This window comes from Nannobrachium achirus, assembly GCF_963921795.1.
Source record: "Nannobrachium achirus genome assembly, chromosome: 10".
Lineage (NCBI taxonomy): Eukaryota > Metazoa > Chordata > Actinopteri > Myctophiformes > Myctophidae > Nannobrachium > Nannobrachium achirus.
This window is the reverse complement of record NC_137819.1, coordinates 23,692,481-23,719,888: the sequence shown is the minus strand read 5'-3', so window position 1 is coordinate 23,719,888 and position 27,408 is coordinate 23,692,481. Positions and strand designations below refer to the sequence as shown.

The 27,408-nt window shown below is 41.4% G+C and overlaps 1 protein-coding gene across 1 annotated transcript in view; it reads left to right on the top strand.

Moving 5' to 3' along the window:
* Positions 1 to 21,828, top strand: part of pip4p2 (phosphatidylinositol-4,5-bisphosphate 4-phosphatase 2) — a gene marked incomplete at its 5' end in the record, with an annotated part of 35,963 nt that extends 14,135 nt beyond the window's left edge. The window contains 6 exons of the mRNA XM_080735118.1: positions 7,432 to 7,580; positions 9,795 to 9,901; positions 10,478 to 10,601; positions 13,774 to 13,826; positions 17,444 to 17,534; positions 21,556 to 21,828. Coding sequence (XP_080591244.1) covers positions 7,432 to 7,580; positions 9,795 to 9,901; positions 10,478 to 10,601; positions 13,774 to 13,826; positions 17,444 to 17,534; positions 21,556 to 21,699 — 668 coding nt within the window. The 3' untranslated portion in view covers positions 21,700 to 21,828. The remainder of the gene's footprint in view (positions 1 to 7,431; positions 7,581 to 9,794; positions 9,902 to 10,477; positions 10,602 to 13,773; positions 13,827 to 17,443; positions 17,535 to 21,555) is intronic.
* Between the last annotated feature and the right edge of the window lie 5,580 nt (positions 21,829 to 27,408).

Here is a 27,408-nt window from a genome sequence, read left to right as displayed (position 1 = left end):
GTGGCGGAACTATTGTGGCGCAGCGCACGTTTCCGGTCGGACATATTTGACCGCCGGACGCACTTCCGGTTAAGAACTCCGTGTGCCACGTGATCAGTCCTAGCCAAGTGGTGTATACGGATGTTACTGCGATTGAGGTGAAAGAGAAAAGTGGAAAGTTGTGAGCTAACTATTAGCTATTTTTGTGTGTGTGTGTGTGTGTGTGTTTGTGTGTGTGTGTGTGTGTGTGTGTGTGTGTGTGTGTTCTGGCTACGCCCCCCTCGGTTGAAATTGGATCCGCCGGTCCCATAGCTGGGAATACGAGCCAATGGACGGCGGTCACCATGGCAACGGGGGGCCAATGATAGAGTTATGGGCGGTATTCCTTACGTTCTAGCACCTACCTATGAGTTGAAGTCGATGTAAAGGGGGCGTGAATGGGCTTGGAAGTGGGATGCGGCTCTTAGAGGAATGTATATATAAGATAGCAGTTCTGTCTTTGTCTGCACTCTGGGAGGCAAATTGTATACCCTGCTATAACATTTTGTTTTCACACATTTTCATGTTGAGAACCTTTTTCGGAATACAGGTATGCCTTGAGAGTTTGACTTAACTTAACCCATTGTTGTGCATTGGTGCCGTGTGTGTGTGTGTGTGTGTGTGTGTGTGTGTGGGTGTGGGCGTGGGCATGGGCATGGGTGTGTGTGTGTGTGTGAGTGAGAGAAAGTGTGTGAGAGAGAGCCAGACAATTTTGAAAACGTTGGCCTATAATGCAATGTCCCAAAGAGTGAAAGTGGTTGTACGCTTTCATCTCCCCTTTTCTTCAGCTGTAGGACACAATGACGAGGTAAAGGGAAGTGGTGAATGAAGTGAAAATCTGAGTGACGTGACGTAGTAAAGGACTGATCAAGTTAACAGACAGATTCCATAGTGAGCATGTATGGACATAGTTGTAGTAGTAGTAATAGTAATAGAGTCTAGTGACTGGTGCAAACGTATGGATTATGCTGATTAGAAACCAGAAACCCAGAGGAATGTGTACTGTACTCTAATGACACAAGGATAATATGGGATTAAAGGGACATAGTACACCGTAGCCACTGTAGCCATTTCATACATTTACTGTTCTTCCAAAAGAGGAAACGATTTTAAAGGTCAGGTATTTTTAAAAGGTCAGTTCTGGCCTAAAACCAAATTGCCCATTATTGAATTTGTACATCCAAGTATCAACCAGTCACAAATAACAGATTTGTTTTTATTTGTTAGATTTTTGTATACAGTAATAGCACAAGAGGTACTATTTACTCTTGAGTATGTACAGTATATGATGGTGATGCAGTGGTATCTAAGCACATTCTGAGAATGCCAGCTACTGTATCAAGAGATTAATATAATTAAAATCATGTTTTTGACCCATTTTGCTTGTCTCAAACCACCCCACAATTAATCAAACTTAAATTAAACTGATTATACTAATCACGAAACTGAAAATGGCATATCTGCAGGTATAAAAAGTATGTGCTTTTTGATTATTTGATGAATCAAAAAAGTATTGAATTGAACATTTGCAAAGACAATAAAAAGGTTTCAGCTTTACTTAAAGCTACACTATAACCTCTGCACATTCGAATGACAGCAGCGATGGTAGAGCATCTAGATCCTAGTGTTTCTAGCAGGGGTGGGCAACTTTGATGATGGAAAGGGCCACTATATTCACTCCAGAGGGCCACAATGCGTATACAGTCAAAAATAGCATCTACAAGCTCAAAACGTGTCGCAGTGCGACATGTTTTGAGCTTCTAGATCTGCTATTTTTGCTATTTTTTTAATTGAAATCCAGAATAACGTTTTGATATTTTTGAATTGGAATCCTGAAAAAACAGGGTATAAATACAAATATATTGCATATAAAAAAAGACTAGTGCTATGTCATTAAGCTATTAACTCATCTAGTGCCATTCGCGAGATGTCTCGCGAAATGTAATCTATTACAGTAGTGCCATTCACGGGATATCTCGGGAAAAGTAATCTATTACTGTAACGGCGAGTACATTACCGAGAAGAATGGCCGGCGGTCCGGAGACGAAATCCGTCGCTGATTTTGCATCATCACGGCTCCACGAGCACAAAATAGTCCCATCCATAACATTGAGGTGGACGGGGGATCTCATCTTTAATGTCCATTATCTCAAAACTACACTTTAGAAGCTAGGATGGAGGCAGATGCTCGCTTATGTTACACAGTTATAAAAGCTCCCGGTCGGCCATTACACAACTCCACGTGGACACGGAACGGTTCCAGCGCACGATCCGATGACGTCAGACCGGAAGTGATTCGCGTGAGGACTTCTGGCCTTCAAAATAAGATAACGGTGGTGATGCCAGCCTGAAGGTGGCATCGTGGACTTTATAATCCATTAATTTCAGGGGCACTAAATGAGCTAATATAGACTGAAGTATTAAAGCAAGTCATGTGTGCATGGTTAGAAACGGAGCTGAAATCAATAATAAATCAGTATTCTGATATTAACCTGCGGTCTGCATTTAGTGAACGTGCATGGGGCCGCATTTCCCCCCGGGCTGCCAGTTGCCCATGTATGGTTTATAGTGCTATCCAGCTCTCCCACAGATGTGAAAACCGTATTCATACACCAGGTGACGTGGACGTGAATGTATTATTTACCTCAAGTCATGAAATTAGACACCAGAATAGCACAGCATTATGTCAATATTGTGATGTGACCGTAGGCTGACAGTATGCTAGACAGAGGGTGTGAGCAGACAGCCTTCTCTTTACCCGACGACAACATTTTGCTTAGAAAACTGCAAAAGAAACCCAACACCACAACAATATGATGCCATGAATAAATGATAATGCAGTGAAACATTTGCAATTATTTTTGCAAACAGCAAAATAGATGATCTACAAGCTCTCACTGTGTTTTGATTGATTGATTGATTGATTGATTGATTGAATACTTTATTAGAAGTTTGCATAGGAAAAGGTACAGTTTCATGACGGTACAGTTCACTGGTACAAGGTCTACTAAAAGGAGATCCTAGAAAAGACTAAGCTTATTTCCACAGGAAACCATTAAAGTATCTCATATAACATTGAATAACAGACAAATAGAACACAGTACTATGCAGTAGATATAGTCAGTAAAAAAAAATGAAAGAACAAAATACAGTAAGTCAATACAAACAGAAAGTATATACAAAGATGGGGCAGGGGAGGGTAGGTCTGGGCTGGGCTAGGTTTGTTTGAAGGGGCAGGGGAGGGTAGGGCTGGGCTGGGCTAGGTTTGTTTTTACCAGTTACGAACGGCTGCTGCCTGTAGGGCGATTTTAAAGGATGCTAGTGATCCACACTCCTTTAAGTGTGGACACCAGAATAGCTAGTACTGTACGTAGTGTGTTGTGAGCATGTAGAGCTCTTACGGGGGTAATACCCCAGCACACCCATCCTTTAAAAATGACTTGAAATCTATTGTTAATCTAGTGTAACAATAGCAGCATGTGTATCAGGGATGTTATTACTTGCAGAGTGACCTGTAACAACATATCCAAGTACAAGTTACATTGCAAAAGTAAGCAAAGCAATGTGCCAATAAGTCCACCAAAAAAAAGAGGAACAAAAAGACTCTGGTGTAATAGGCCTATTATATTCCTCTGCCATCGTTATGCCGTGTTCAGTATTATATTGGTTGTTCATTGGCTGGAAATTAGCTTTTAAGTTCCCCTATTTTTCTTTCTTTGTCCCAACCTCTAACCAACTTAAACGAGCCATGAGTAACTCGAGGCAAAGATGGCGCCCAGAGGTACAGAATCTGCACAGATCTGCAAATGGGCTTGGGAGAGGGGGCGTGGGAGAGGATCTTCGAACATGGGGACATGGGGATATAGAGAGAGAGAACCAGGGGCACGGGGCCTTCGCTGCTCCACTCGCATCCGACTTTGGGGCCTCGGCCTAGGCTCGGCCGTGGACCACCTCCAGGTACCCCTGCCCTGGCGATATAACAGGGGATATGGGGATATAGAGAGAGAGAGAGCCAGGGGCACGGGGCGGCAGCCGTTCCACTCCTATCAGACTTTGGGGCCTCGGCGTGGGGCGGCCGAGTTGCAAGTGTCGCGGACCACCTTCGGGGACCCCTGTAGGTATCACCGAGGTCCGGGGACCCCCTGGCGGTGCCGCGCCGCACCCTGTGTAGCTGCTCCGGGGGACCACCTGACGGACGCAAATGTGGTCGCACCGCCTGGTGGAGGACCACCGCCACTGCAACCCACTTAAAAGGCCGTAGCTCTGCCTCCGAGCGACTGGGAGAGCCTTAGCCCTGCATACGCCCATATCTTTTCCTACGCCCATTCGAAGAACTTTTCCAAAGGTCCCCGGAGGTGGTCCACGACACGTCCCACTCGGCCGTCCCAAGCCGAGGTCCCAAAGTCGGATAGGTGTGGAACGGCGGCCGCCCCGTGCCCCTGGTTCTCTCTCTATATCCCCATGTCCCTGTGTTCGAAGATCCTCTCCCACGCTCATTTGCAGATCTGTGCAGCTGCGCAGATAATCTGTACCTCCCGGCCTCGAGTTACCAATACTTGACTTTAACCTAAAATCCTACTTTTGTTTTCTCTTAAATGTGAATAAAGGCAATTACCTCTTTGTGTACATTTGAGCAGCTTCAGCACCCTCTGGTGGGTGGTGGATTTTCACAGACAGCCTCAGATCAGCTATTTTTTGCTATTTGTACTTAAGCATTCAGTTAAGTTGCTTCACAGTTCAACTAAATATTAGCTAATTGCTTCCTTCTCATTTTATTTAATTAATTAACCCATTCAGTTGGGAAGGCATCTGTCATTATCTGTGTCATTTTATACTCTGGCTAAAAAAAGAAAACACAGACACACACCTACTCGGTCCGTGTCTCATAGGGAAGCTATGGGCACTTCAGAAACCCACCGACAAGTGACATCATTGTTAGGCAGATTTTCCTTTTTTAACAAGATTTTGATTTTTATTAGTGCGAGAACAATGGCTTCCATTATAGCATTCTAACTTTCCAGCACTAGAAAGTCTGCAGTTTCTATTAGCTTGGATTCCCCATCGATGATGTCACTGGTAGGCGGGTTTCTGAACTGTCCTCAGCCCTCCTCTGAGACACAGACAGAGTAGACAGAATTGGTTCCACGTTAGAATGAGCATTAGTGAGAACCTATTATATGAAGATAGGTTGAAATGGTTGAAGTCGTCCTTAAATGGGTTAATTATTTGACTTTGGCAGTTTCATTCCAACATACAATTCAGCATATGCATACATGATACCCCCATTAACCCCAGGGAATTGAATCTTATTGGACTCAATCACAGTCCTGTATGTTCTGTTAAAAGGGACCCATTGTTCCTTAATGCACACAAACGTACAGACGGATAAACAGTACAGCTACACTATACTCTACATAAGAGTCACATGTTCATCAGAGATGTAGACAGAAGGTCATGGGTTAGTGGATGTATTGTAGCCAGGAGGCTAGCTTCAGATCAGTAACAGAGAGAACGTAATGGACATTATATTATATTTACAATTACAGTATATTATAAACTCAGCACAAAAAGAAAGTAAACTTGGCTTCGGTCCATTATATCTCCCCTTTAATAATACCAAATTGTATTGTGTTTTATATCATTTTTATCGTTGATTTGTCACGTGTGGGTAGCGCCCCTCCATAAAATAGTCAAAATGGCCTGGCAGGCCTGCAATACTGTTCTTTTGGTGTTCACCTTTGTTGCTCGGTGCATTGAATGATTGCACTCTCCCACAGTAATAATGAAAAGAAAAAACAACACATATTGGCTATTTTTACACTTTGTTAATTTTAAGCTCAGTGTCAGGGAAGCCCACAACGAGAGTAAATGCCAGCAGAACAGTAGGTATTGCAAGCCATTTTGGCTAAATCTTGGATTTTTTTTTCTACCCACACGTTTGGCTGTGTAGCTCATGCCTCGAATGCCCGATGCTTACAAGCTGTACCTCGTTGTAAAGGTGACGAATCAACAATAAAAAATTATATAAAACACAATTCAAATTGGTATTATTAAAGGGGATATATAATGGACCGAATTCAAGTTTCCTTTCTTTTTGTGCTGAGTTTATATAATTATCAATAAGAGAGTGAATGAATGACTAGTAGCTGCACATTTTCAGAGGGTCTAAATTAATTGGACCATTAAAACAAATCAATTCTCTTTGCAAGACTTGATATCTGACCGTAATCTTGTCAGAGGCAAGCATTTTATTGTAAATAAATACTGTCTCAAGAGCCAATCTCATTGGCTATGTCTGTAAATTCACATCAAGGCAATGGCAAGGTGAAAGTTGTTTTCAGTAGTTGCATGTAGATTTCCTTTGTCCTCCTTTTCGTGAATCTCTTTACACAAACGTTGTTCTCGTAAAGTAGTTCTGTAAGTACTAGTATGGTGAATTATTTCTAAAGATTGCAATGTGCATTAAGGGACCAGCCTGCTGTAAACTTGCCCCTGTTTTTTCCGTGCCTCAACAACGGCAAATGGAAATGGCAATCTTCATTAAACGCTTAATCTATAAACTGCTTCACAAGAACTATTCATGTAAGAAATTGTTGATTTCTTTTCCTTTCATTTTTCTTCTTTACACTCAACAACAATGCACTGGCGAATGTGATAAAAGCATGAAGCTTGCATCATTGATCTATGCATTCCATGTACACAAGAAGTGTTTTCCCTTTCTCCTAGTTACAATTCAACCGACAATGTCTTAAAGGAGTTATAGTCAACTTTTTCTTGAAAAAACGGATGCTAAAATAAAAATAATGTTTCGAAAATATTTTATAAAAAAATAAGCTTCATTTATGTGTTTCTTTTAAAAAATGACCACAAAAAGCGTAAAATAATGATAATATAATCATTTTGGCCATTGTCAGACTGACACTTTGTTTACATTCTAGTCTATAGAGTAGGATGTAAACAAAGTGTCGGCCCTACAATGAAAAGGTTGACTATAGCTCCTTTAACTTCAGCTGTTTTGTTTATAAAAGTCAAGCATTTCATGATGATAAATGATGAGATTTATGCAGATATTTTGACATTCAATTGACAGCCACTTCTGTAAATATATTTTTCATATCATCATAAACGAGTAGAATGGATTTGAGCTTGGGTTAGTGGGGGCAAGTGTTTTCCAGGGAATCTGTGGGTTCCTTTTAGGGGGGTCTAAATGGACCCATACAAGTCTGTAACTCTGACAGTGTACAAATGTCAGAGTTCAGGGGAGACCTTGCAATTGAAAAGTTTGAGAAACACTGGGTCGGTGAACCAGGTGTGTGAGGCCGAACACGGAGAGATAGCATGCCGTCTGCAATGCATGTGTTTTAACAGCTTGCTGTGTGCTGTGCCCCCCTCCCCCTTCCTGTACCCTAAAAGCGGAACTACCTCCCCCTTACACAGCCATCGCCAGTCCTGACGCGGGCGGCGTGCCCGTCATCAACTGCCGCGTGTGCCAGTCGCTCATCACCCTGGACGGCAAGCTGCACCAACACGTGGTCAAGTGTACCGTCTGCAACGAGGCCACGGTGAGTGACGCAGTGCAAAACACGTCTTTTGCTCTTGGTGCTCACAGATTCTGACAATATATAACATTACACATCATGACATAGCAGGGGGAGGTTTGAAAAAATGTAATAAAAATCCATTTCCTTTCACAGTTTGAATTGGGAACGCGATCGGGATTAGCCTGGAAACCAGACAACAACAAAAAAGCCCTGGCACTGATATCCCTATATTAGGGAATTTAAGCTAGGGCGGCTACGGCAGTCCACTCCGGTAAACGGAAATGGATCAGTGCTTGATAAACGTGCTTGCCGTCGCAGCCCATCCTACTCCGGCTAAAACTACCTTTCCACGTATTGTCTACAACATGCTGCATAGATGTGTCACCATGGGAACCAAAGAGTTCAGTAAAAGGGTTGGGAACCCGTCGCCGACAGCTGTTTGCTTAACGATTTTGACTGCTATGGCGATTGCGTCATAGCAGCTGTACTTACGCCTAGCGGAGCCGTCCTGAAAACCGTCCTGGCTTAAATTCCCTATTAGCGGGATGACTCTACTAAACAGTATTTGCCGCAATGGTAGTAGGCTGATTGTTTACCTCCCACTTTCAGGGGCAGATGTGACTTATGGCCGGGGGCTAGTAGTGTTACTGTAAAAAGTAATAAAGAAATTGCCGGCTTATTGTGTCTAAAAAGACATATTTAGCCACTCGTCCGCATGCTCCCACCCACTGAAATCAAATCGTTAAAATGGCTAAAATTATAGAAAGCTCATCTTTTCTTTTCTCTAATTACAAAACATGAACCCTGTTGTAAAAGGACAAAGTTGACCATTCATTCGCAGTACCACTCGCCATTAATTAAACAGTGGTCCTGTAATTAGGGATTATTATCATTAATTTGACATTAGTGACACCTCCTGATTCCTGATATGGGTTTAGCTTGCTTCCCATGGCGGCTTCGTTCGGTTCTGTGGAGCTCACTGATACCTGACGGTCATGGACAGCTGTCTACTGTACGTCTGATCTGCAGCAGCTGTACATTAAGCCTGAGCAGCGGACAGGTTCATTGTTAAGGTCATGCATCATTCAGTATATCCACTAGGTCAGCTTTGTATACTGTATGTATGGTTGCTGTCGGGCAGAAACCTCCTATCTCCATATTTTAGCTTTTTGTGGTTTTGCGTAAATTAACGCTCACTACTTGATCATACTACAGTGTCACACAAAAGTGTCAAAAGTAGCAGATCCACAAGCTCGAAACACGGCACAAAGCGACGCGTTTTCAGCTTGTGGATCTGCTATCGTGTATGTCTGTGTGTATGTGTAAACAGGGACAGCGATCGGAGCAGAGGCCGGGACTTAACGGAACTCCAGTGTTTTGTGATTTGAGACGAGTGATACATGTCGCCACGGGAAACCGAATTCTACCAGGCTCCTCCGGCCGTGATCTGTGTCTAGCACGGATCATAGTCAATTAGAATTGTGATAGCATTTTTTTTTTTTTTTTTTTTTACGTTTTTACTTAGATTTTATTGTTTGACTGTGATTTCTAGTGTTTTAAAAAACGTCTTGCTTTTGCATGTTCCAATTTATTATGATTCATGTTTTTGGTCATCCTTGAATGGAAAGCACTTTGGGGGTCAGCTCATGATGTGACGTGCAACATACATAAAGATGACTTGACTTGACTTGACTTAACAGATCTACATTTTGCGGTAGTTTTCTCTTATTGCATCTTTGGTGTTAAACCACACGCCACCACCGTGTTCTTCTGTGCATCAAGTGACAAATGAACCCCAGACAACCCTTCTCAACCCCATCAAACCAGTTCCTAAGCAGGCGCAGTCTGGTGTGTTGACAGAAACCAGGACTGACATGAACCTGACAACCACGTGCGAACCTATCAAGCATTACTTTAACTGCATTGTTTACCTGTCCCTCTTCATCGACATCAAGGGTGTCCAAACGTTTTTCAAAGGGGGACACCAACACCCAAGGGCCGACTCTTATCTCCTGACATAATTTACTTTCGAACCCTAACAAGACTTGTGTATGATTAGACCTATTGCTCATGCAGTTCGATATACCCACGCGAGTGGGCAGTTATATCAAAAAAGTGGGTGCTTTTCTGGGGTCCTGTATAGATCTGTGATAATTATTTTACGATGACTCTGTATCTGATGAAGCTGTCTCTGCATCACATTGTCAATAAAAGTTATGCTCTTGTGTGTTGCAGCCCATCAAGAACCCCCCGACGGGGAAGAAGTACGTGAGGTGTCCCTGCAACTGCCTGCTGATCTGTAAAGACACCTCCAGGAGGATAGGATGTCCTCGACCCAACTGGTACTTCCATCATCATCACACCATGACGGCATTCTAAATGTTCAATCATAACACATATTGGAACCACCTCGGAAAACATTTCACCTGAATAATCCTGGCATCCAAATATATATTAATATTATATACGTATTCTTTATTCCAAAAATAACAAAAAATGGTGTGTAACAATGTGTGAGCAGTACAATTGCACCTTGTAGTATTGTGTAATATTAATTCTATTTTACTACACTTTAATACTATACAGTATTCTATCAGTATTCTATTCTATCTATGCCTGTCGCAATTATTTGAGATAATCACAATAATTTTGCACAATTGTTTCCAAAATCTTCATACATTTCCAAACCATTTTTTTTTTTGCAGAAATAGCAGATCTACAGCTTATCTACAGCTTGTAGATCAGCTATTCTCACAAATAAATATGACAGTATTTTGTCACATCTGCCCGGTGACAATTTTGATTACGGAGCCTGCAAGGCAATTAATCGTTAAACTTAAATCTTGTAAACGTGACAGCTCTGCATGCCCGAATGTCATCAAAGTGCCGTCATCGGAATGTCTTTGCCCCGCCCACAGCAGACGCATCATCAACCTGAGCCCGGTGATGGTGATCCCGGAGGAGCAGCCCGCCCAGCCGGCGCTGCCCGTCCAGCCAGAGGGCATGAGGGTGGTCTGTGGACACTGTGGCAACACCTTCCTAGTAGGTTGATCCTGCCTCCCCCCCCCCTGTCTAGTCTGTCTGAACCGATCATGTATTTTACCCTGTAGGACAGGGGTCTTCAATGTTTTCAGGCCAAGGACCCCTTAGTTGAGAGAGGGATGAAGGAGGGACCCCCACAACCTTTTCACAGATTCCATATAGGTCTAGTTTCTTTGTTTGACAGCACAATCATCAGTGTATTTTGGTTTCAGATATTTAACCAATTGAACAATACAATACTTAATTGTATTGTTCAATTACACAAAGATTTGGAGGACCCCCTGCAGTAACGCTGAGGACCCCCTGTTGAAGACCCTTGCTGTAGGAATCTGGAGTTGTTTGTTTATTGTGGGCGTATACTGCACTGTTTCCAAAACAGTGGGTCGGGACCATTTGTGGGTCGCGGAAATACCCGTTCATTTTTTATTTTGTTTCCTACTTTTTGTTTTTAATTACTATTATTTTCCTAAAGTATCTCATGAATATACATAAAATAATTGGAGAAAATACTTTTAAGAGGTAGTGAAAATGGCAGATCTACATGCTCACAACATTGTATTGTGAGCTTGTAGAATGTAGATCCTCTATTTTCACTAGTTTGGGTGTCCCGGGGGTCTCGAGCTAAAAGGTTTGGGAACCGCTGACATACATTTCATCATGCAATGTTAACTACATCCTCTCTGTGGCATGTCTGTAGGAGCTTATTGCAGAGTCATAGTGGATAGTAGTTAGCCTCGCATAACCAGACACCGTCTGACTGCGTGGATAGAGTCTGGTTCTTCTCAATGTTGTTTTTTTCCCAAGGGGCGTTTACAAAAAGATTCAAATGGACTCTATTGGTTAAACCTACAACCAATCAGAGTAGCGCAAAGGTGATATGCCCGCCCTACATTTGCATACTGGGCCCCTGATTGGTTCCTCACGACTTGTGAGCGGTGACATATTTGAATAACTGAGCGGGGCCAGACCTTATCTGTCGAGGGCAATTTTTCATTGCAATTTGCAGATTCGTCTGGCTATGCGAGGCTAGATAAAAGTAGTTCTGGTTAACCCAGCTAGTTACGTTTGCACAGGGCTGTTGATAGAAAGGTGATATAAAGGTTTGGGTGGATGGAGACAGACTGACTGACAGATTAATGACTGCTGGTAATACTGACTGAGATTGAAAGGAAATGAAAATAAAATGAAGCAACACTAGGATATTGGACTGGGTCCCAAGATTGATTGATGCAGTGGTTCTCAAAGTGGATTCCAGGAACTCCGCGGGTTCCTTTAGGGGGGTCTAAATTGACCCATAAAATTCTCTAACTCTGACAGTGTACAAATGGAACCAAATGAACCCTAATGGGTTCATTTGGTTCCATTTGTATACTGTCTGAGTTAAGGGGAGACATTACAATTTGAAAGTTTGAGAAACGCTGGATTAAGGCAATAAACTGAAGGATTGGGACGCTGATGGACTACTGTAGGTCGGACAGCTCGTTGCACTGTAGTAGGAGGAACTACAGTAGCTGCCTCCCTGGTGGGACTGGGTGTGTGACAGAATTGAGGGACGTGGTCCCTGTGCGGACCAGCGTAGAGACCGAGAGTCTGAGGTAACGACGTGGGACCCAAACCGCGGCAGCGCGGCACTCTGTGCCGTGCTGTGAGCTTGTATATCTGCTATTTTTCAATAGTTAAAGCATAAAATAATGATACACAATAATGTGTACCCGTTCTAAATGGGTTAACGCTGTGCCCGTTGTTGCTTGTGGACGTCCGTAGGGCAGCGAGGACGCCCGCTCATCCCAGCCCCTCACTGAGCTGCCCACTGAGGGCTCTCTCCCGGCCCAGGAACAGGTTGAGAAAGCTGGCCCTTTCCTGCGCGCTTGGAGGCTCCCACGGGTGGACATCTTAACTATAGCCTAACCCAGATCCAAACGAAAAACCTCTTGTCTTTTATTTACACTGGTGCAAAAGTGGCTTTTACAAAAATATATATACATTTAGTTTTACAGAGAGAGTTTTAGCCAAGGGGCATATCCCCTTTTAGTTAAGCACTTTAAACCTGGTGTACCCATTTTGGACATGTCATTATGGGCGAACCATTTCTAAATGTTTAAAAAGTCATACAATTGTCACCGATAGATGCTGCGAGGTGACACTTTATGAGCTTGTAGATCATCTATTCTCACCATTCGTCAGTCATACAGTCCTTCTAAGTAAGTCCTACAGGGTCACGAAAACCCTAAGGCTGAATTTGTAGTTGGTTTTCCATTTCAGGTTAAAAACGGCAGTAGACAAACTGTAAACATTAAAAATGTGGCAGGCTGGTAACCAACACAACTGCAGCTTAACAATTAATAAAAATGGGTGTTAGATTTAGTCATGTGTTGAGCCATGGATTTGCCAATGTGCAAGCATAGATAGTAGTCAATGCACATTGACACACACAAATCTAAGTGATTTTCTTTGTTTAAGTGTTAAATAGCTCTATGTTCTGATAGTACTCCTTGCTATAAAGTGTTAAGTAACAGGACTCTCCATGTCTCTCCTGCTCTTTATTAAACAGAAAATTAGCATTTTTAGAGCCAGGTGTATGAAAAGCCACATTCTCACTCGTGTGAAAAGGACCTGTTTGATTAGGTTCACTCATGGTAGTGGAAAACATCAATTATATACTTTCATTAACCCTACTTTTTTAACATTATTCTATGAACAACCTCATAGAATAAACACTGACACCGCCAGCTAACATCTTTTTTAATAGTTTTAGGTGCTGAATAAGCTCTTGAACTGTTCCAATTCCTCACTTCTTTTCATGATGCAGGAGATTTCAATGTTTTCCCGGTAAACCTCCCAAGTTACCACGACTAGTTAGTTCAAATCAATGCCAATTGCCAATGAGGCTATTGTTGATTTCGCCTACGGTAGAGTAGAATTGTGTGTGTGTGTGTGTGTGTGTGTGTGTGTGTGTGTGTGTGTGTGTGTGTGTGTGTGTGTGTGTGTGTGTGTGTGTGTGTGTGTGTGTGTGTGTGTGTGTGTGTGTGTGTGTGTGTGTGTGTGTGTGTGTGTGTGTGTGTGTGTGTGTGTGTGTGTGTGTGTGCCTGGGTGTGCGTGCACGCAAATACATGGGCAGTCTGTATGAAAATACAAATTAACATCAATCTTTTTATTGTGTGTTCTCTTACAGTGGATGGAGTTACGGTTTAACACGCTAGCCAAGTGTCCACACTGCAAAAAAATGTGAGTCCACACCCGTCTTCCACTGAACATCCACTCACTCACCACAATCAACTAGATTGCTATTTTCACCACAAGCTTTTACATTTATCCCGAAACAGAGTTCCGTTTCGTTGTCGACATCCAGCCCAGACAAGTGATGCAGGAGGGTGTTTTATACTTAGTCAATCTGGGAACCCATTCGGGAATAACATAAGAAATTGGAGGATCTGTCTTCAGAGATTAAAACTCGGTTGCCTGCCACTTGCATGCACGTATAGTAGCACATATGCAAGCTCATAGAATGCTGCAATGTTATGCTTGGTGAGCTTGTAGGCGAGGCACGCAACCAAGTAAAAAATAGGGCTTAGCATCTGGGTGCACCTGATACAAATTCCTATGCACATGTGCTTATATTCAGGCTGCTGGCTGTTTTTTTTAGAAATTGTCGGTGGGAATTTGTACTGGGCGAGTCTGCGTATATTTATGTTGTGTCATGCCAGATTACAGATGCTACACTGAATACTTTGACGTCTTGCCTTTTTCTGATTTCTATTTTCTTATCTAGTTGACAGTCATACTGTTGTATCTATCTCAATATTCAAAATTGTTATTGTTAGGTCTTATATTCAATTACATATAAAACAAACAAAAACAATCTATCTACGGAAGAATCTAGAAAATCACTCTTGAGCAGTTTTCTGGTTCAGTGGATCAATACAATGCAAGTTAAAAGTACAGTAGTAGGAATGTGGACATGTGATAGTACTGTATGTGTAGGGGGGTGTTACCAGAGGATAATCTCAACATGTGACGGGCATTAGTGCTCCTGGAAGCGGAATTGGACCAAGCACTGACTCAACAATACTCAACACAGGGATGTTGGTGATGAAAGGTGTGTGCGTCTGTATGTCGGAGCACTGCGAGATAGTGGGGGATACATCATGATACAAGCCACAGCCAGCACTTATTTTATTGATTTACTTCTATCTCTCATCCATCTCTCTCTCTCTCTCTCTCTCTCTCTCTCTCTCTCTCTCTCTCTCCTCTTCATTCTTTATCTAGAGTATGTACCAGGGCAAGAATTTCATGGAGGCCATGAAGGCCATGGCTGCTGTTGCCCCTCAGTTTGGCCTTATGCCTTAGGTCAAAAGTAGGGGTAACACCTTCTTTAAGAATATATATATATTATACCTGTCGAATTTAGCGCGCTATTAACTAGTTAACTCACAATCCTTTTAATGCCGATATTTTTTTTAACGTGCGATTAACGCAGCTGATGTTTGAGCCTCGGTGCGCTCCGTAGTATAGAGAGTGAGGAAGCGAATGCGCTGACAACAGTCAGTCAGTGTGTGATGCGGTTAGCAGCAGGGCTAGTCATAGTATGAGACCCCATAACTCTATGTATGAGACAGACAAAACGGCGGAGATTTTTGCAGCAGACAACCACAATATCACTGCTGACGGCGGCGCGCGCATCAAATACCGAAGCGTCGAAACGGCACATCTGTAGACAGCGCGAGCCCCAGACACACACGCTCCCAAGAACAGGAGCGCTCCAACTTGTACACGAGCACATAGTAGCTTACGTCCTTTATACAGTGCTTCCCAGACCCCCGCACCAACACGCCAACAGTGACCACCAAATGCATGCAACAACGGCCAGAGAACCCACATAGCAAACAGGTTTGGCCCAAACCTGTTTGGGCCTGTTATGGCCCATCCGGCTGTTATGGCCCAAATCCGGCTGAAATCCGGCAGGTCTGGCTGACTATGGCTTGCGTGCCACACATCTCCAACGAGCCATCAGTGTCTCTAGTACTATCATAACAGCTGGGTTTCTCATAGTGAACTAGGGTGCCCAATAACACCAGTCCAGGGTGCCTCAGAATACTTTGATAATATTTAGAATGTATCAATATTACTTAAGTTAAACCAATTTAGACCCTCTAATGCCTCATGCTTGCTTTGTAAAACACCCCTGAGTTGCACTGTACTTGAGTTATATTTATACACCAACTCTCTTCACCAAAAATAGCCGATCTACAAGCTCTTGTAGCATCTTGTAATGAGCTTGTAAATCTGCTACTTTTGGTGAATATCCCCTTAGAATAGGGATGCTGGGGTTTAGTGATTGAATGCCAAGTTTATTTTAAATCTGTCCAAATGAAAGATTTAAGGGAGCCTCCGCACACTCAAAAGTGTGCAAAATCATGTTCTTTATTTTCAGTTAAATAAAGTGCAAGCTTTTGGTCATAGACCTTCTTCAGGCATGCAGCACCTCGATGAGCGGTGGTCCTTTCACTATTAATCTGTCCTAATGGAAGCAGATATTTTCTCAAGTTGTTATATGTTTGTTAGGCCTATTATGGACAGTATTTGTTATTATTCCAAATAATAATAAATATGCTGTATTTGCATAAAGCAAGTAGGCTATTTGTCTACTCCCATGTTGATATATATAGTATATAGAGTATTAATATCTGTTTAAGGTAGATTTAGAACAAATACAAAATATGCGATTAATTGAAAAATTGAAAAACCTTTCTGAATCTGTCTTGAGAGATGAGGTTGAAAGTGGTTCAGTGTGTCTGTGGGGTTCATGAATATTTAGCCCATGAAAAGTATTAACATGAGCTTGTGTCTAAAGAATGACAACATTGCATCCATTGGAACACATGGTTACTGAAAAGTGAGGGATTTGTACATGCAAGGTTTCCCCCCTACAGTGACAATGTGATAGATACAGTACAGTCAGGTGGCGGACTGACGCAGCAACAAAATGTCTACTCAAGAGAGAGCCAGAAAACAGCAAACTAAACACGTAGCACGGGAGGGAACAGAGAGAAACTTAGTCAAGATTAGTCAGAACCCTTAAGCCATCTGAAAACGGGGGGGAAAAACCCAACGCCTCCTGAAGAATGCTTTAGTACAGTCACATGTAAAGCATGTGAGAGAGAGTGGAGTGAGCCCAGCCTCCCCCTTCTTCCTGAAAAAAAAAAATACGGATCTCGAGTCAGTGGGGCGAATTTCAAGCTAACTGTTCATGACGGCCTCTGTGGAGTAAAATAAAATCCTGGACTACAGGAGCGGGGCAATCATGTAACCCAAACATTTGGCACTTTTCATCTGCGATTGGAAGAAGGCGCCGCGGGAGGCCAATTCCTCGCGGCAATGGAAGACACATCATTAGCATAGTGTACACAACAATGTTAAATTGCCTGGGTCCACTGATTGTAATTAAAGTGTTTTGCGTGACTAGAATGCTGCATTTTCAAGCTTTTAAAGCAAAGGAACTGATTACCATGTGGCTTGTCGTACCTGTGAAATAATCCAACCGTCTGTCTGTTCGGGGGGAGAAACCTCTTATCTCAATTTTTTAACTTTTTATTTATTAAAAATGTTCATAAATTAATGCCCTAATTGAACATACTACGTCACACAAAAGCATCAAAAGTAGCAGATCTACAAGCTCGAAAGACGCTATTTTTTTACAGTTTTGAACATATGAGGTTTCCACCCGACAGAGACAGTATACTGTACTTTATATACAGGTATCAAGTCATATTAGTCACTCCTCACAGACTGACCGTTTTTTTTGTTTGTTTTCCTCCTTTTCCCTGTCCATCACCCTTCCAAAGATCGTCTGTTGGCAGTGCGCTCCCTAGGAGGCGCTGTTGTGCGTACATCACCGTAGGAATGATCTGCATCTTTATCGGCGTGGGCTTAACGGTAAGTGCTGTGTTCCTCTGTAGGCATCTGTCTCTCTGTAATACTGGATATAATTATTACTCTGTCTTCTAAATCTGTCCACCAGAGGGGGCTGACAGCACGGCTGAACTCTGAACAGTGAACACCTGTTCAGACAGATCCATCTAAAAAAATATATATTTTGTTAAAAAGCAGTGGAGATGCCATAGCACCCCAAATAATAACTGACTGTGGAACTTCCCACTGGACTCAAGCAACTCTGACTTCAGAAAGAAGACATTTCTTTATGATAAATCCTTGTTTTAAGTGGTCTTGTGTAATATTTTGAAATATGGACTTGTAATATTCATGAGCTTTATGCCATAAAAAGTTCTTTAACAAAAAAGGTTTGGAATAATTCGCTGCATGTGCAATGTACAGTATCTAGAATATATGAAAGTTTCAAGAAAATGTACTTTTACAAAATATTCATTTTTTTAGATGGATCTGTATGTCTTCTAGATGCCGGTTGTCGGTTGACTTAAGTGTGACAGGGAGAGACATGAGAATGTTGAATGTCCGATTCACTCTCATACTTAACAACAGTATTTTATGTGTGTGTGTGTGTGTGTGTGTGTGTGTGTGTGTGTGTGTGTGTGTGTGTGTGTGTGTGTGTGTGTGTGTGTGTGTGTGTGTGTGTGTGTGTGTGTGTGTGTGTGTGTGTGTTGCTGCTACAATAGATGATCTTGCTCCCACTGAGACTCAACGTGGGGCCACATGTCATTTGATGTGACTGGACCAGGATTCTGTCAGATTACTGACTTACTGCAACGTAGCAGCAACACTTATAACACTTACTCAGACGAAAAACTCAGCTCAAAACGTCACCATACAGCGTCGCACAAAAGTATCCAAAGTAGCAGATGTATCCAGGGCAGGAATTTCAGGGAGGCCATGAAGGCCATGGCCGCCATTGCCCCTCAGTTTGGCCTTGTGCCCCTCAAAAAAATGGCATGCCCTGAGGCCACAGTGGCCTTAATACTCCAGCTGACTGTACCACTTATCCCTATAAACGTTGCCTTTTTTATATTTTGGAAAACATTCTACATCGGCAGGGGTCATCAACATGTCCGTACAGACTTGTCCATGTCCGTGGCACATTTTAGTATTTTGGTTATCATGTGTACATAATCTATCCTAAATATTCAATAATAATTGCGATCGAAGGTCGCATTTACCCTGAGAAATCTCGTAGCTTGTCTGACTGTCTGTACAGGAAGTGATGTCACATGATGTCAGTGAGTCACAGTGATGTGGTACAGAATGACTCACATATGGGCATAAAAAGGATGTCACGTGACATCACTTCCTGTACTGACAGTCAGACAAGCTACGAGATTTCTCAGGGTATAAAAGTCCATATATGGTCATTCCCAGAAAAAGAAAAAAACCTTTTATGCCCATACATGGAGATTTCTGATGTCATAAAGCCCAGGCCGAAAATGAGAATGTTAGGGTACCCCATTATGCACATATGGAGATCCACAGGCATCAAACCAAGGCCCTAACTCACCAAGGCCCTGCTTGGCGTACGTTTTATGCCCATATATGGAGATTCCTATATTGTCAATATTAAGGACATTATTAAGGATATTATGTTATCAATCAATATTAAGGACATATATGAGAATGCCCATATTTGGTAATGTTTTGACATAACATAACTATCATGAAGGGGTCTCCATATATGAGTAACTGGTCCCATATACATCACTGGCCAGATGGCCCATGTCACTCTGAGGTCGCAAGTCACCCTGAGGTGTCTTACTAGTAATAATAAAGCATTAGTTTGAATTATTTTGGGGACTGTTGGGATGATTAATAATGTTGTGTTGGCTACATGATTGCATCAGGTGAGGATGCACCGCAAGACAAGACAGAGAGCTATAATGTTTGCTAATACTTGTTCCACTGGTATTAGACATCACACCACACCACTTAAGTTACACACTGTCTTTCTCTTCAACATATAATACTTGTTCACCGTGTGATTTAACACAGGGTTGACCCTGGCAGCATATCAATTTTACTGGAGTGTTACCTGTTTATTAAGCTACTACTATCTTTCAACCACATCTAACGACACAAGAGAATAGACAATAGAATGAGTTTGGCAAAAGACAAAAGAATAAAAACAATATTTGTTGATGGGACAATGAATTGCAAAAAACTATGCCGTGATAGTGAAGAAAGGGAACTTGGAAAAGATTCTTTCTGACAAACCACAAATCATTTGACAACTAGAAGTGAAGCCTTATGTATTTGTGTACCATGCAAGGAACTGCATGGATCCCTGCAAGTATTTGTCTCATCAGCAAGGTGGTGAAGAAAGAGAACTTGCGGACAAACCACACATCATTTGACGAGACATTTCCAGCAGACAGAGAACTGAGAAAAATAAATAAACTAAGGAACTGAAATCTCAGTCATTTTGCCAAATATGATACAGTATATTATGTTCTTTTGTAAAATTATTGGACAGTTATTTTTTATGTCCGTGACAAAAAACATTATTTATCAAAATGTCCATCACAAGCTGACATGGTGACGACGACCCCTGTACATCGGCATGTTGTGAGATCAGCTATTTGAAATACCGCTATTCAAAAAGTAGTAGTAATAGTAAAAAAAAGGAAAGAAAGGTTTAGTGATGTTGAGCTAAACTAAACCGATATATAAATTTTTAAGACCCCGTCTTTAAACCAATGCAGTAAGTTTAACCCTTAAATTAAATTAAATTCAATTAATTATTTCAATTACGACTAAACCTTGTTTTATTTGATGGCCTTCCTGCCCTAGCATTTGGCCTTTGTGCCATCAAAAAATGGACAAAGCCGAAGGCCAAGTGGCCTTGCCCCTAAAAAGACGAAATTCTAGGCCTGGATGTATCGGCTCGAAATGAGGCGCGAAGCAGCATGTTTCGAGCTTGTAGATCTGCTGCTTTTGCTATTTTGGAATTTGATTCCTGAAAAGTAACCGTTTTGGACATGAGGTTTCCACCTGATGAAATACGTTTTATTGTTATTGTACCCTTCGAATTAGACAGAACCTTAGGGCATTTACCATGGCTGGCTGTGCAACCTCAAGGTTCAAGGTTCAACGTCTTTTTTTAATTGGAAGCACTTCGAGGTCTCTTGTTTGTAAAGTGGGTGCCCTGTCACTGCTGGCGGTATTATGTATAAGAGTAGAATCCTTTGACGCAATCGCCAAACAACGGCGTTCCAAGTACCATTGTGCAACATGCACTATGTTTCCAAACCTGTTTCAAGACCAACAACCTGTTAGAGCAACGTGTTAGAGAAGCTGCGTTTACCCAGGGTGACATGTACCGTTTCACTTTTTAAATTCGAGTCATCATTTGACACAATCGCCATCAAGTAACGTTGTGCAAAATGCTCCATGTTTCAAAACCTGTTTCAAGACCTGTTTCAAGACCAACAACCTGTTGGAGAAACATGTTAGAGAAGCTGCGTTTACCCGGGGTGAACTATTATGTACCGTAGATCAGTGGTTCTCAACCTATGGGTCAGGGAACCCCAACATGATTTTCTTTTTTTGCGGGTGGGTAAAGTGTCCTTTTTAATACCTCAAATGAAATGAAAAAAGACTATACTGTATCAAAAGTCAATAAACAAACTGGTAAAAATACATTTACAAAAAATAAGAAAGCAGATTTTTTTTTAAAGTATTATTATTTTTATTTTATTTTTTGAAAATATCCTCGTCGTGAGCTTGTAGATCTGCTATTTTCACAATATTTATGTGTGGAACCGAGTGAAACAAAATCAAATGCCTCAACTCCTACATTCCAAGTGCCCAGTTCAAATATGGTTATTTTGGGGGTCCCCCAGGTCCCCCAAACCCAGTTTTTATTTTATTCTATTCTGGTTGTAATGTTGTGTTAGCACAGTCTCAGCGGAACATGTTTGTACCAGTGAGAGTAAGTGACAAACCGAATCCCTCTCGACTCCTGACGCGTGTTTGCCTATCTGTGTTGTGATAGGTGGGCACCCGGGACTTCGCCAGTCGCTACAACGCCACCTACGTGTCCTGGGCGTTCGCCTACCTGCTGGGACTCATCTGTCTGATACGGGCCTGCTACTGGGGCGCCATCAAAGTCAGCTACCCCGAAAACAGCTTCGCCTAGGACGGACGCCCCGCCACTCGACCACTCTGGCAGCAACACCCCACTTCTTTTTTCTTTTTTTTTTGTTATTCAAGTTTCTGTTGTGATTTGGGTGTTCGAACGGAGTGGATCGTAAGAAAAGGCCTGGACAGGAACGATGCACTTGGAAGTCTGGGTTCTCTGTTTGGCATGGCTCCAGAGTTCTGATTCGCTGAGCAAATCTCCCCTAACTGTCGGTAAACAGTCCCCAAATGGGTCCAGAAGGATTGAAATCCAAAAGTTCTCTTTATGACACACATTGTCACAACCACTTAAACCCCAGCATCCGTATTTTGGGGAAAACTTTAGCTGAAAATAGCTATTTTCACCTAAACCTTTCCACACAATAACTAAAAATCTGAAAAGACTAGTATAGAGCCCTGAGGGACTCGCTCATCCATATGGGGTTTAAACCACTTGAACACCAGCGTCTCTATCCTGGGGGCGAACGTTTGGTGAGAATAGCGGATGTACAAACTCACAAATGCGCTGCAACCTAATGCAATTTGAGTTTATAGATAGGTTATTTTCAGTGGCTGTATTTTGTGAAGAGAGAAAACAGGAGTAGGCCTATAGAGCCCTTGGGGACTTCAGGCTTTAGGGTTTAAGTGGTTCAATAAAATTAAATTCTGAATCGATAGATGTGCATATTAATTGGTTTGCTAAATGATTTAAATGTGATTTTAATTCTCTCTCTCGAAGGAAAATGAACGCCATAAAATCATAAGATTTATTTAAGGCTGATTGTTATGCCAAGTGGATGGATTTGGATCATTTGGGACTACTGTAGTATTTTATTTTCAGCAGCCTGGTGGACATACTGATGATGGTACCCGTTGGTTACCGACCAGACCAAAACCAGACAAACTCCTACGAACAATGTACCCATTGCACTGCAATTTATGCAATTGTATGTGTTTTTTGCTGCTAGTTTGAAGCCAGTTACAGAAAGCTGCGTATTCATTCTGTATTGTAACCATTTACCTTGCCTGTGTGTGTACACTGACAACATAGTATTAACTCTATGATTTTAAGTCTTGAAATGATCGACTTAAAAAAAAATAATAATAATAATAAAAAGAGAGAGCGAGCGATAGAGAAGAAATTGCCATGAAAGCAAAATGAGTCTTTGGTTGAGGTTTGGGTTGTGTAGTTACTTTGACATGATGATATCGTGTCATTGACTGTACATAGCATAGTGAAAGAGGTCTTTGTTATTCTTAGCACATAAACAAAATGCAAAGCAGTCTGCTGATACTACTGTCAAAAAAACTCTTGTTTTTCTGTCAACCTCATATTTGACCATCCAGATTATTCAGTCTGGATCTTCTTACAAATTCAAATAGTACAATTAAAGATTTTGCTCAATCTGCTTAGTTGCATTGGCTTTTATGTGCTAAAAGAGTGACTTTGAGTGCTGCTTCACTATTGAACAGTATCCCACCATAATTGGAATTACCTCATGGCAAGTTATACACAAACCAAACCTCTAGTGTGATTTTGCTTTAGAAATAAATAATCTGTGAGTGCCAATGTCACAGCCCAGTATTAACGATTTAACGCTTAATTCATGCTCCATCGCAGGGCAGTGTCGCTCGCCGAAAAGAACAGACTGTTGCGATATTCTTCTTTTTTGCCAAGCGACGCCGTCGCGCTACGGACTATGAATTAAGCTGCAGTCAAAGAGAGCGTCCATTCAGGAGGAGCTCTTGTCAAAGCTGTTGGACTTAGTTTTTTTGTGCCACGCTGCTTTGTTTGTTTTTAATCGAGCAATAACCTTTGTGTTCGTCAGACCTTTTAACCGGCTCTGCCCTTCCATGCCCTAGAGCGGTGGTTCTCAAAGTGGGGGGCCTGGGCCTCTCTATTTTTATTTTTTTAAATTCAGTTCATGAGATTGTTGGCTTCCATGTTTTAAGCGTGTCATCAGTGACAATTTCTAAAATCAAGGCTGACCTACAAGCTCAACTAGCTTCACATTGCTTCACATTGCAATGCGCCGCGAGCATGTACCTTGGATCGGCTATTTTTATTGTGTTTAGTTTGAAGGCATTTTGCAATAGGGGGCCCCAGCCAGAGGCTATGGCTATGTGGGGGTCCCTGGCATGGCAGAGTTTGGGAACCCATGCCTTGGAGCAGTGACTTTCAGCCCTTTTAATTTCAAGGACCCCCAGTTTGATGTGCATATTATACCACAGACTGGTGGCCCAATATACTCCTCAGTGTTAATTTCACTCTTTTGAGAGTTTACAATCTGCACCATTTGTACACTCCATTTTTACACACCGTTTAGTTCCTATCAAACATTTATATTCCCCACCCCCCAGGGTCCCTAGACCCCCACGTTGAGAACGAGTGCACTAGAATCTCTTTGTGTTCCTCATTGCCTTTAAGTTGCCTTCCTGCAGGTAGTACAGTACTGTACCAGCAAAACATGGATCTTCACACATGTTTGCATGTCCGCCAAATCTTCCTCAACCCAAGTGTTTTCCCCCAATTTTCAGTTACAGGGAAAAAATAGTCAAAGCTTAAATAGTTCTCGCTCCCACCCGTGCTTTAGAATGTATCTCCCTCGCTTGCCGCCCTTTTTGGAACTTCCTGTGAACTCTGTGCTAGCTAGAGTAGCAACGCTGTAGGCTAACTCTGCATCCCTCTCTTGACCAATGGGCACAGTTCGAACCTCTAACATTTGTTCTGAATGTGATGATGATGATGAAACAGAAAATAGTGATATTAATTAAATAAAAACTTTGTACAGTAAAATCATTACGGTAGTGGCAGTTTGAAGGAAAAATATGGCTCTTAGGTCTTTTTAAAAATGATAATTTATCAATAAAATGGACAAAACCTCTCTCCTGGTATATTGTCGTCATTGGTTCTTGGTTTTTCATGTTGAATGTGTGGTAAACAGCTCTTAACCACAGAAACAACAGCTTCGATCGTCATCTTATCCCTCATGTATGAGCTTATCCCGATGCTTTAAGAATATTTTTCCTTAAAACAATAATCATTTTCTATTGAGTGTTGGTCAGTAACACGACTCCTTCTCTAGCTCTTTAATAAATAGATTTTCAGCTGGGTTACACATTTCATCCCATCAGGAGAGAGGACCCCACAAAGATAATTTTATAGGCTTGTGTTCCAGTTGAAATATTGCAGTTTTCAATGAATTCTGTCGGTTTTGCTAGTTTACTTGTTTCATTATTTCCTATGTTGGTTGTTTATCCTGAATAGGTGTATACGTTCTCACTCCTGAGTCGATCAAAATGTTATCCCGACCTGAAAATGTATTCCCTGCTTACCAAACCAGCTTGGAGGGAAACCTCTCTTACTGACCAATCACACTATAATGATTACTATCAGAGTATAGAGCTATTTTAACACTACAAGGCCATATCTGGCCTTGCACCGTCCTACATTTCGGACTTACTTGACCCTTATGTCCCATCCCGTGAAGGCGTGAACTATAAAACAAGAGGCGAACGGGCCTTTGCATTTTTAGAGCTCCAAAGCTCTGGAACGATCTGCCCGATGAGATATGGCTTGCTGACTCTTTGCCCCGTTTTAAATCTCTCCTGAAAACTCACCTCTAATAGAACTGCCTTCAAATCTTAGCTCCCTTGATTGTCCTGATTTTAATGTATGCTATTATTGTTTTTTCATCACACTTTTAAAGGTTCTGCTGACAGGCCTCATCTATTCATTATTATTCATTATTTTATTACTAATTATGTACGCTTTTTCTAAATATTGATTCAATATTCTGTTTTGTTTTGTAAAAATGCTTTGCTAATAATATGTTTAATGCATTATTAAGCTCATTTCACTGACCATGTCTTGGTCACTGAATTTGCATATCTGGCAGAAATTGTTTGTGATCTGAACAGAATTAGGAAGTTTCACTTCCTCAAATACAATTTGACACTTGCTTCGGCCTACACCCCTGTGTGTGTGTGTGTGTGTGTGTGTGTGTGTGTGTGTGTGTGTGTGTGTGTGTGTGTGTGTGTGTGTGTGTGTGTGTGTGTGTGTGTGTGTGTGTGTGTGTTTGTGTGGAATAGACAGTTTACCACAGAATGTACAGTAATATGTGAGAATTGAGGAAGTAACAAACATACTTTTCTTCCTAAGAAGTACATGTGGTCAGCTGACACAACCGTAACCAATGGCAACAGGCATTTAGCAAAATATGTATGCTCCGGTTTACAAGGTAGGGCCTGGGGAACTCTAGGGGTCCTTGAGGTGGTTCCAGGGGGTCCCCAGTTAATAAAGAAAATCAACAAAACATCATATTGTTGAGAGTGGCAGGAATGTTGAGACATACAACTTCTCTCTTTGACCTCACCAACTGGTGTTTTTTATTTCCACAAAAGACAAAAACTAAGGAGATTTTCTCCATAATTTTAGTTTATTTTAGTTAGTTTTGTAAACACACAATACCGTTTCAGTTAGTTTTCGTTTTTTTAAAAAGCTTAGTTTGTATTTTTATTTCAGTTAACTGAAATGTTTTTCCATTCTAGTTTTCGTTTTTTAGTTAGTTTTCGTTTACTATAATAACCTTGATCGAAACATCTTTTTTAATTTAAAAAAACGAAGTATATCGAAATGAAAACTGCTAAAATCGAATCGTATTGTTTGACTTTGTATGGCAGTTCAAATACATTGATTGTATCGATACTACCTACTTAATAATAATTACTTTACCTTTCCATATAGCTACACTGGTCTATCGATAAATGTGTGTAATCACTGTGTTCATGTCAAGGTGTGGGTTTGTCCATTATGTGTTCAAATACAATGTCCATGTATTTGCCAGATAATCACTGTGTTTACTTATTTATGTCCATAATAATAACATGTTTCCCTTAAAAACCTGCAATATCCACACTTTTCACACAGATTTAATTTCTTTGCTAAATAGTTACTGCCGTATATCGATTTTAAATCGTTCAATCGTATCGTATCGCCATGAATGAACCAATATCGTCCATGTATTGTATCGTCAACCATGCATGTATCGTGATGTGTGTCGAATCGCTATTACAATGTATCGTTACACCCCTAATAAATAATGCATTTCACTAAATGCTAAATAAAGTGAGACAAACTGTGAACAGTAACATGTCTGTCTGTGGCCCTTAGGCAGGGGTGGGCAACTTTGATGACGGAGAGGGCCACTATATTTCCACCTTCACTCCAGAGGGCCACATTGCATATAGACGTTCTACTTTGTCATTCTAGTGTATCTCATACAAAAGAAGCAAAAATAGCAGATCTACCGATTGCGCTGTGATGCGTTTTGAGCTTGTAGATCGGCTATTTTTGCTTCTTTTGAATTGGAATCCTGAATAACTATTTTGTTATTTTTTAATTGGAATCCTGAAATGTAACATTTTGATTTAATTTCAAACACATTTAGTTATGTTCTCATGTTAACTTTATAAACTTAAATACAAATACATTGGACATAAAAAATATATATACATTTTAATACTACTACTATACTATATAGACTGAAGGAATTAAAGCAAGTTATGTTTGGACTGTAACAGCTGAAATCAATAATTTATCAGTATTCCAGTATTAACCTGCGGGCCGCATTTAGTGAAGGTGGGGGCCGCCAGGTGCCCATGTATGCCCTAAGGATTGTGCAATTTGCTTCTATGTCACACATGACGTCACGTGATGTGACATGAG